Source organism: Pelophylax lessonae, assembly GCF_965119305.1.
Source record: "Pelophylax lessonae genome assembly, chromosome: 2".
NCBI lineage: Eukaryota > Metazoa > Chordata > Amphibia > Anura > Ranidae > Pelophylax > Pelophylax lessonae.
The window spans coordinates 554,743,148-554,754,618 of NC_138769.1; the positions used below are offsets into that span (position 1 = coordinate 554,743,148).

Here is an 11,471-nt window from a genome sequence, read left to right on the forward strand (position 1 = left end):
GTCCCTGTCCTTTAACCACTTTACCACCAGAGGATTTTGCTGTCTTACGTCTGGGCCACTTTTTGCGATTCGGCACTGTGCGACTTTAATGGACAATTGCGCAGTCATGCAACACCGTACCCAAACGAAACAGAGCTTTCTTTTGGTGGTATTTGATCACCTGTGCGATTTTTACTTTTTGCGCTATAAACAAAAAAAGAGCGACAATTTTGAAAAAATAACAATATTTTTCACATTTTTTTTATATGAAATCCCCACCCCCCCAAAAAAATGTAAAAATCTAAATTTTTTTTATCATTTTAGGCCAATTTGTTTTCTGCTACATATTTTTGGTAAAAAAAATCGCAATAAGCGTATTTTGATTGGTTTGCGCAAAAGTTATTGCGTTTACTAACTAAGGGAAAGATTTCTGTCGTTTTTGGTGTTTTTTTTTTTTAACGAGTAATGGCGGCGATCTACAATTTTTTTTGCGGGACTGCGACATTGCGGCGGACAGATCGGACCCTTGACTGACATTTTTGGGGTTACCAGTGACATTACTACAGTAATCAGTGCTATAAATATTAACTGTTACTGTAAAAATGACACTGGCAGGGAAGGGGTTAATTTTATTGGAGAGGGAGGGGTTAATGTATGCCTGGTGCTTACTGACGTGTGTGGGGGGAGGTGACTGAGTGACACAGGGACAGATCGCAGTTCAGCTATGTTTACACAAGCAGGCGGATCTCCAGACTCGATTCCCCGATGATCGGGGAAGAGCGGTGGTGATCACTGCCGCTCCTCCCCTGGCCCGACTCCCGCTGTATTCAGTCACGCGCCGCCGAGAAGGGGGAGTGTCTGACGACGTAGGTCTACGTCGTCAGACCTACAAGAGCCACTTTGCCGCAGTAGAGCTCTAGTGAGCAGCAGTAAAGTGGTTAAAGATCCGGCTGATAGGGCGGAGGCTTTGGCCCGCCATATGTTCACTGTGGCTGGTTTGGCGCTTAGGCCGGTATTTACTGTTGACCTGGTTTCGCAAACTGACAGAGTGGGCTAAACTTTTACGTCGGGACCTGGAGGGGAAATCCCTTCTCCCTGCCTTTGTGGAGCTGGCGGATCAGTTGGTTCAGGGGCTACAGTTTATCTATGATACCTCTTTGGATGCGGCTCCTTTTGATTTCTAGGCTGTCTGTATTAGCAGTGGTCCTTCGGCGTATTATCTGGCTGAAATGCTGGTCTGCGGACCAGACTTCTAAAAGGCCTTATCTTATCTCCCCTTTGTACGGGATCGCCTGTTTGGAGCTTCCTTGGATGACATCAATGAGGGTCTCACAGGGGGGAAGAGTACTCTTCTTCCACAGGCTACCAAGGGCAAGGAGCCCCGTTGTAGACGTGGGCCATCCTTCTTTGCTCAAAAGAGGCCTTTATGTCCCTCAGGGTCTCAGTCATTCAGTCCGGCTTCAAGATCAAATTTCGGTCTTATCCTCCAGAAAGGTTCTTTCCAACCTGCACTTGTCCCCAGATCGCTTACGGGGTCTCTTTGGGGAAGGAAGGCAAGGTTCGTCCACTTTTGGACCTCAAGGCTCTAAACAGCTTTGTGCGGGTACAGAAGTTCCAAATGGAGACCATTCGCACGGTAGTGGCATCCCTACCTCTGGGATTTTCTCGCTTCTATCAACATCAAGGATACCTACCTTCACATTCCAATATGTGCCGGTCATCAGCGCTTCCTTCGCTTTGCCGTGGGCGAGGAGCATTATTAGTTTGTGGCATTGCCCTTTGGTCTCGCCTCCGCTCCTCGGGTCTTCACAAAAGTGATAGCCCCTGTGTTAGCATTGTTGCGTCAGCGGGGGATCGCGGTACTGGGGTACCTGGACGATCTTCTTCTGTGAGAGGAGTCTCAAACTGCTCTGATGAACAACTTGGAGATTACTCTGCAAACTCTGAGGGAGTTCGGTTGGATTCTGAACCCTCAGAAGTCTGCTCTGGTTCCATCCACAAAACTGGACTATCCTGGTCTTATTCTGGACTTGGCCTCAGCCAGAGTTTTTCTTCTTCTGGAAAACTCCAGAAAATGCAGGAGGCAATTCAGCTTCTGTTGTCCGTCAGATGGTCATCCCTCCAGGCTTAGATGCGGGTGCTGGGCCTGATGTTTCTACCTTATGCCCCGTTTCCACTGAGCTTTCTGGTACGGTTCGGTACGGTACGCTATTTATGCCGTTTCCATTATGAATGGTACCCTAATTCCGAACCGTACCGTACCACTTTTTTGGTACCCTTTCGTTGGGGTACCAAGAACATTAGTACCGTACCAACTGGGTGGAGCTACACTCTGCAGAACTTTGATTGGTTGACAGAGAATTCTCTATCACAGCTTTCCTGCTACACCACGCCTATTATGAAAGGGTACTATTGGCAGTGGAAACGCAATGTGTACCGTACCGAACCGTACCGTACTGAACCGAACCGTACCACTCAGTGGAAACGAGGCATTAGAGACAGTTCAGTTTGCACAGTTGCACACGAGATCTCTGTAAAAAGAGATTTTGGTGAAATGGGATAAGAATCCACAGTCTCTAGACAACCTAATCCTGTTGAGCCGCAGTATGAGAGGGTCCCTGATCTGGTGGCTTCGTTCTCCGGCACTTAGACAGGGAAAATCCTTCTCCCACTGTACTGGACGGTTGTCACCACAGATGCCAGTCTGTCCGGGTGGGGAGGTGTCCTCAGCACAGATTGTGCTCAGGGGGACTGGACTCTGAAGAGTTAAGACTGCTGATCAATGTACTGGAACTCTGAGTTATCAGACTTTGTTTGGATCATTGGACAATTTGTTTTCAGGGGTGTCCAGTACAAATTCAATGGAATAGTGCCACGGCCATGGCCTATGTCAATCACCAAGGGGGCATAAGAAGTGTCTTGGCGGCTCGAGGAGTCGCCGGTGTTCTAATGTGGGCAGAATGATTAGTTCCAGCCCTCTCTGCTGTACAAATTCCAGGAGTGGAAAATTGGCAAGCAGTTGACAGGCCAGGACCAGGGGGAATGGTCACTTCATCCGAAGGGTTTTTAATCAGTTGTGTCTCCGTTGGGGTACTCCCGAGGTGGACCTGTTGGCCTCTCGTATCAACAAGAAGGTACAGAGATTTGTGGCACGGTCTCAGGATCCTCTGGCCAATGCCACAGATGCATTAGTGGCTGCTTGGAGTCAGTATCTTCTGATTAACACCTCCCCCCCTCCCAAACTTCTGCCAAGACTCCTGTGCAGGATCGAGGCAGAAGGGATTCTGGTTATTCTAGTTGCTCCAGACTGGGCTCGCCGGTCTTGGTACGCTGATCTGGTACGGCTGGTCACCGATGCTCCTTGGAGACTTCCTCTCAGGGAAGATCTGCTGTCCCAAGGGCAATCTTCCACCCTGCTTTACAGTCGCTGGCTTTAATGGCTTGGCTGAATCTGTGATTTCTACCCTGCGAAAGGCTAGAAAATCTACCTCTAGGAAGATCTACCATTGTACTTGGAAGACGTACATTGCGTGGTGCGAGTCTCTTGGGGTTCTCCCTCGCTCCTTTTCAGTGGCTCGGATTTTGGCTTTCCTCCAATGGGGGGTTGAGCAGCACATGGCCTTGAGTACCATCAAGGGCCAGATTTCGGCCTTGGCGGTTTTCTTTCAACGTCCATTGGCCACACATTCCTTGGTGTGTACTTTTATCCAGGGAGTTGGACACATGGCTCCTCTGGTGCGGTCTTCATTGCCGCCGTGGGACCTCAATTTGGTGTTCTCAGTTCTCCAGAAACCTCCCTTCGAAAATTTTCGGGAGGTTCCCCTGCTTACGTTGTCCCAGAAAGTGTCCTTTTTGGTGTGCACAGGGTGTCGGAGCTGGTGGCATTGTCTTGTCGTTCACCTTACCTGGTGGTTCACGGAGATAAGTTGGTTTTTCCTTCCTATCCGTCGTTCCTTCCAAAGGTCGTCTCTGATTTCCATTTGAATGACGACATTATTTTGCCTTCCCTGTGTCCCAGGCCTAAACATCCTAAGGAAATTGCCTTACATTCCCTGGATGTGGTTCGGGCAATCAGGGTGTATGTGGCAACTACAAATTCTTTTAGGAAGTCAGACTCACTATTTGTCTTCACGAATGGACCTCGGAAAGGGTTGGCTAGTTCGGCTGCAACCATTTCCAGGTGGCTCAGACAGACAGTGATTCAGGCCTATTCAATTAGTGGTCAGGTTCCTCCTTTCTCCGTTAAGGCGCACTCTACTCAGGTGCTTAGGCCACCTGGTCGTCTGTGCACACTTTTTCACAAAATTTTATAAAGTCGATGTGTTGGCATCTGTGGATGCTTCTTTTGGCTGCAAGGTTTTGCAGGCTGCTGTTTAGAGGACCTGGTCCTCTTTTGAGGGAGTAATGTTTTTTCAGGTGAGCTCCAGTTGTTTATGGTTGAGCTCCATGTTACCTGGTAGGCTACGATTTAGTCTTGGGTATTTTTTTCTTGCTGTTCTTACCCCTCATGTTTGACACTGCTTTGGGACGTCAAACGATGGTCAAGAAGATAAGGAGCTGTGTCCGTCAATGAACAAAAGAGAAAATTGGATTTTTGACTTACCGTAACATCCATTTCTCTGATTTTCATTGACGGACACAGCACCCACCCCTCTGTGGAGTTGGCTTTCTTCTGACACTGCTTGTAACAAACTGAGTGCCTATAGCTGAGAGTGGGAGTATACCCCCTGGGACTGCCCCATAGGCGTAGTCAAGCTTTTACCTGCCTAGTGTCCTACTAGGGGGCAGTATAACCCAATAGTCAAGAAGATAAGGAGCTGTGTCCGTCAATTAACATCAGAGAAAGTCAAAAATCCAATTTTTCACAAAGTCTGCTGGTTCAGTGTTTTTAGATCTTTTTATCCGATGTTAATGTGGTAAACTGAAGTATAATTACAAGCATTTCATAAGTGTCAAAGGCTTTTATTGACAATTACAATGAGTTTATTTTTAAGAGTCAATATCTGCTGTGTTGACCTTTCTTTTTCAAGACCTCTGCAATTCGCCCTAGCATGCTGTCAATCAACTTCTGGACCACATCCTTACTGATGACATTCTTGCATAATCAATGCTTGGAGCTTGTCAGAATTTGTGTTTTTTTTTTTTAATTCACTCACCTCTTGAGAATTGACCACAAGTTCTCAATGTTCGTCACCAAACTGTTCTTGAATGGTAATGGTTGGGAGAAGTTGCTCTCGGAGGATGTTTTTGTACCATTCTTTGTGTTCTGGCTGTGTTCAAAAATTGTGAGTGGGCCCCCTCCCTTGGCTGAGAAGCAACCCCACACATAAATGGTGTCAGGATGCTTTACTGTTGGCATGACAGTTGGCATGACTGATAGTAGCACTCACCTTTTCTTCTCCTGACAAGGTTTTTTCCGGATGCCTCAAACAATCGGAATGGGGATTCATCAGAGAAAATTACTTTATCCCATCCTCAGCAGTCCAATACCTGTACCTTTTGCAGAATATCAGTCTGTTCCTAAAGTATTTATTGGAGAGAAGTGGCTTTTTTGCTGCCCTTCTTCACACCAGACCATCCTCCAAAAGCCTTTGCCTTACTGTGCGTGCAGACAGGGGAGGACTGGGAAGGGGGGCAGGGTGGCAATCGCCCCCCCGGGCCGCTCTAAAGCTTGGTAAAAAGGCCGCACTCAAAGCTAGAATAATGTAGTGGCCAGACACTATATACAGCTACCAGTCGCCGCTACACAATTTTATATTTGCAGAGCTGCAGTGGAGCAGTATGAGTATGTTCCTGCACCCCGCCGGCACAATACTAACACAGTCACTTCCCTGTCGGGCAGAGTGATCTCTGCCCGACAGGAGCTTCCTAGGCTCCGCAAGGCATGATGTCATGTTAAACCTCCTTTGTTGCTATTAACATTAAATCATGTTACCACATTGCATCATGTTTCTCTTGCTTCATAACATCAATATCCGTTATAAAACCAGGTGGGCATGGATGGGGAGCTGATTCGATGGTTCAATGGGCCCACTTGACTAGACTTGCCCCCCAGGCCTAAGGCTGCCAGCCCTCCCTTGCGTGCAGATGTACTCACACCTGCCTGCTGCAATTCCTGAGCAAGCTCTGCACTGGTGGTATTCAATGCCACAGCTGAATCAACTATAGGAGATGGTCCTGGTGCTTGCTGGACTTTCTTGGGTGCCCTGAAGCCTTCTTAAAACCTCTCCCCTTGAAGTTCTTGATCCGATAAAAAGTCGATTTAGGTGCAATCTTATTAGCAGCAATATCCCTGCCTGTGAATCTTTTTTTATAAAGCAATGATGACTGCACGTGTTTCCTTGCAGGTAACCATGGTTAATAGAGCAAGGACAATGATTTCAATCCCCACTCTCCTATTAAAGCTGCCAGTCTGTTATTCTAACTCAGTCAGCATTACAGAGTGATTTCCAGCCTTGTCATCGTCAACACTGACACCTGTAATAACGAGAGAATCACTGGCATGATGTCTGCTGGTCTTTTTGTGGCAGAGCTGAAATGCAGTGGAGATGTTTTTTGGGATTCAGATCATTTTCATGGCAAAGAGGGCTTTGCAAATAATTGCTATTCATCTGATCACTCTTCATAACATTCTGGAATATATACAAATTGCCATTATAAAAACTGAGGCAGCAGACACATATAAGTCACTGAGGAAACCAGAGTACTCAGAGGAAATCCACACAGGCACAGGAAGAACATGCATACTCCAGGCAGGTAATGCCGTGGTTGGGATTCAAACTGACAACCCTGGTGCTACTGATTATAACTGTTTATTATTCAGAAATAAAATTCAGGAATTGTCTATTTAAATTAGCGGACCCTGCAGCTAAGTTTACTTGTGCGGTGTTACAGATGCCTATATCGAACAGCTATAATGCTGCACAAAAGAGATAATTTTCTTATTTAAATTAATGGATTGGTAAGACGGGGGGGGGGGGGATTTCTGCTTTTTCTTCTGATTGCAAGCAGTTTGATTTGATTGCTGTGACAGAAGTCACTTTGGGTGGGGGGGGGGGGGCTCGTAGAACTCAGCTTACCTTAGAGAGGTCAGGAAACTCATGTTTCAGCTCCCCAGGCCCCTCTTATGTGTAAGTCACCCTGTGTCTATTAGGGGCACAGGGTGACAGAGAAAGTTATGGACACTGAGAGCGTTGTTTAGATTTCTTCAAAATGGACAGAGATATTTATCATCAATATCCCTTAAGAAATCTATGGGCCCTGGATTTTGAGGGAACGCTACTCTTTGGGAGGTGGTCTCCTTCTATAGTCTGTTTATTAAGGTGTTATGTGTTATTCTGTTAAGTATGCATCTCCCATTTTTAAGTGTGTTAATTAAGACCTATTGTCTCTGTCTGTCTGCTAGCACACTATTGTTGGAAGTGATAATGTGTAATGTACTTTGTTGTAACTTTGGGGCCTGGAAGTCTAACCTGGAGATCTTTGAATAATCACAACATTGTCTGGGTGGCTAGTTGTTTCATTAACTCAATGTTTATAGTCGATGTTGGTTGTTCCTTAATTATGTTCATTATATTTCTGTTTACAATGTACTTTGCATATGATAGTGTGATCAGCTTCACCTCATTGTGTACTATATATTTTGTGTGAGTTTTCAATAAATGGTTCCAGTTCTCATACAAGCTATTTGTCGGCTAGTCTTGTATGGTCTACTATAATATCTGGTTGCTATGTCCAGACTGGAGGAAGCTGTATACTCACAGTACTTTGCAGCATTACTGCTGCTCAAATGGTTGTTAATTCAGTATTTAAGTAAAAGGAATTGTTTAAACAGCTTAGCTGGCTGTGTCTGCAATGAGTCACATTTCCACATTGTGCAGCACTAAGGGCCTGTGTCAATGGGCCTGCGTTCATGGCATCAGTGTGACATCTGTTTGAGACACTTCCGAGAGTGTTCAGAATGCACTGACAAGGCGTCTTGACCTGCTTTAAGTGGATTCTGCATTCCCATTGATTTGTATAGGAATGCAAAACCCGCTTGAAACTAACAAAAGCCTGCCAACACAGGCCCTAAAGGACGTCATCTCATCCGTTCAGTGCTGGCAATCATTTGCAGAAGCCATAGATATCTTGGTGGTTTTCATCTGCCTAGCACACTGCCAACATAAGAAACTCATTGGACCTGATAAACATGTGGCAGTGCACTGTATTGTGCCACACAAAATTTTCTTGTTGCAATTTCTCAGCCACTGGGCCTATTGTCTTTAGCTTGCACTGAAATAATTAACATTACTGAAAGTCATTTGTATACCATTAATTCTGTACACAGGGTGAGCAGATCCTTCGGCTGGCAGAGATGTGTAGAAAGTTGGAAACTGAGGAGGAGAAAGTTTTGCCATTCTACCCATCATCCCTTAGTGATGCGGAGAAAGAGGAGGCAGAAAAAGCCAGCATGGAGAAGCCATCTGAACAGCTGGCACTGGTGAGCATTGTGGTAAAATATTTCAGTATAAAGCCCAGATACAGACACAAATAAGCATATGTGTATATATGTATAGGCAGGCTGAGTCTGTAAAGGGACAATAGTCACACAGCCCTAAAGGCTTACAGAGCTAATATATAGACTACATTAGCTTTTCACTTTCATAGTAGAGCCCTGCGCGGGACTGTTTTATTAAACTCGCACCCGCCTGCACCCGCTGAATGTATGACCAGGACAGCCCGCACCCGCAATGTTTGTGTTCCACTCCCGCCCGCACCCACAATGTTTGTGTCCAGTCCTGCGGTTTTGCCCTATACTCGCCGTATAAGACTACACCCTCTTCTGAGGCAACACCATTTCATAACATCAGTGGAGCCATCACGTCCCATATTTTAGCCCGCTGGATATGCCCTAATATGTACTGTAGCTTCTGCTACATACAGAACTTCTCTATTATTAATAGTTTAGCCCGCTGGATGTGTATACAGTAAGCTTTGGCTACTTGCAAAACGTCCCTGTGCTGTAATACTTTATGTACCACACTGAGCCAATCACGGCAAGCTGTGTATTCTATTATTGCATACAAAGCCTGCTTGGATTGGCAAAGGCTGTATAAGCCCGCCTCTCTGACTCAGCCAATCCGAGCAGGCTTTGTATCCATTAATAGAATACACTGCTTGCCGTGATTGGTTCAGCACGGTACATAGAGTATTACAGCACAGGGATGTTCTGTAAGTTGCCAAAGGTACTGTATACACATCCAGCGGGCTAACATTTTTTTATAGGGATGTTCTGTAACTAGCTGAAGCTACAGTACCTGGCGTATAAGACGACCCTTGATTTTTGGGGTATCTTTTCTATTATAAAAAAACTCGCCTTATATGCCGGAAAATACGTTACACCAAATTGCACCGTTCCCCGCGGGTACCCGCAAAATTTTTTGACCTCCCACTCCCGCCCGCAGCAGAGGTAAAACCGCCCACTCCCGCAAGATTTGCATTGGGTCCCGCGGGAGCCCAAACCCAATGCAGCCCACTATTTCATAGTACCTTTGTTTAAACATGGCTGTTAAGCTGTCACCTAAAAATACTATACCAGGGTGTGAGTCCACCTATAACACTTATTTTAGCTTTACTTGAGGGAATTTGATCAAAGTGACAAAATATCTATCTTGTCTGCTACTAAAATATCTATTCATTATACATTGCAGAGAATGAAATAGGTTTGTTTGCAGTAGCTTCTGTACATCAGCCATGAGTCCAGGAACCCTGCCAATGGATTCAATGAAGCCAATAGTTGATTCAGACCACTAGCATCCACCCTAAACTAAAATATAATTTTGCTGATAACATTGTTTGCTTATATTATTTGTATTCCTCCTTTGCAGTTGATGCAGAACTATACTGCATTGGACCAGTTTTGGAAGAGGTACAATAAGGTTCTGCTGGAACGCTGGGCACTGGAACATGAAAAAACTGTCCTGTCCCAGGACAACCAGAAGCTCCGCATCTTGCTCAAGCAATACCTGGATGGCATCTCTGTTAGTGACGAGGTTCTCAGTCAGCAGAACCCACTTCTCATTCTCAACAACCGCAGCAGCTTACAGCAGAAAGTTCTCCCCCAAGTCCCTGTCACTGACAAGAGAGTCCAGCGCCCTGTGCATAATGTCATTGAAGCTGCTCATGTAGTAAGCCGTACATTGTAACCAGCTGGATGCCGTATAGTTCACTATGTTATAACTCCAAATCTGCTTTATTCTTAGTGCACTGTCCCAGTATCTTACAATAAAACTGTGATGTAAAGAAACGTATCTTACTAAAATTGTCTTCACACAATTATAAGTGGCATGGTGAAAAAGATTGCATACCCCTGTCATGAGAGAGAGAGTGAATGTGTGTGTGTGTGTGCAACTCAGACATCTGCTGTGTCACCCTTATCTTTGTAAAAAAATTGGGAACAAGAAGCTACAAGACAGAAAAGTACAATCTAGTTCAGGGGTAGGTAAACCTTTCAGAGGTTCAGATCTACCTGGACAACATGAAGGAAATCAAAGATCGCTGAGGAGGGGTGCGTCGTGGTCACCCTTTAAAAAAAAATAAAAATAAAGCCCCCAATAAAAAGACTGCATGAAGAACACATGCGCATCACAGGGGTGCTTTCTGTCCAGACTCAAATCACTCCCCCACTACAGTATTATCTTCTGCCCCCTTTCACATCATCCCCCCCCCCCCTCCTCCAGTAATGTACCTGAGACCAATACATATAAAAATTTCCCAGTTCAATTTGCTAACCAGTTTGCTTACCAACCAAATTAACCTGTCTAACAGTTTGCGTCAAAACAGGGGTTTAGTTAGCACACATTTGCAAACGCATGTGTAAGCTGCAGGACCACTCCAACTAAACCCCTGTTTTGACGCAAGCTGTTAGACAGGTTAATTTGGTTGGTAAGCAAACTGGTTAGCAAATTGAACTGGGAAATTTTTCTGTATTTGTCTATGTGTTGCCCTTCCATGTGTTCTTTGCTATGAAGGCCAGTTATAGGTGGGGGCAGAGGCCATTTTCTTTGATGTACTCTGTTCCCACACTGTATTGTTCTCTGCCCTCCCATACAGTAATGTCTTCTGCCCCTCGCCCCCACACTAGTTTCCTCTGCCATCCCCTCCCCCCAAAGTAGCCCCCCTCCCCCATTGCAGTGCAGTGCACCCCCCACCCACCCACACACACACAGTAGTGTCCTGTGTCCTCCTAACTTTTACAAGCTAATGATTGGTTGCTAGGAAAGTTAACTAAAGCAGCTGCTGTGCTCCCACCCTCCATCCAGCACTGTTTTGCCTCTTACTCTGCTCTGAAGAAGAGCTGCAGAGGCTGCTGGGAAGCATTGGCACAGCCCTGATCATGATCTACCTGTCGGCTTCCCGCAATCAACAGGTAGATCACAATTGATGGGCTGCCGACCCCGGATATAGTTTATAATGGAAAAGGGTTGACTGTTGTTTTCATTTGCATTCAG

The 11,471-nt window shown here is 45.6% G+C and overlaps 1 protein-coding gene across 1 annotated transcript in view; it reads left to right on the top strand.

The window, feature by feature from the left end:
- Positions 1-10,245, top strand: part of DRC2 (dynein regulatory complex subunit 2) — a 78,627-nt gene extending 68,382 nt beyond the window's left edge. Inside the window, exons 8-9 of the mRNA XM_082245104.1 lie at positions 8,309-8,461; positions 9,849-10,245. Coding sequence (XP_082101230.1) covers positions 8,309-8,461; positions 9,849-10,166 — 471 coding nt within the window. The 3' untranslated portion in view covers positions 10,167-10,245. The remainder of the gene's footprint in view (positions 1-8,308; positions 8,462-9,848) is intronic.
- The last annotated feature ends 1,226 nt before the right edge of the window (positions 10,246-11,471 follow it).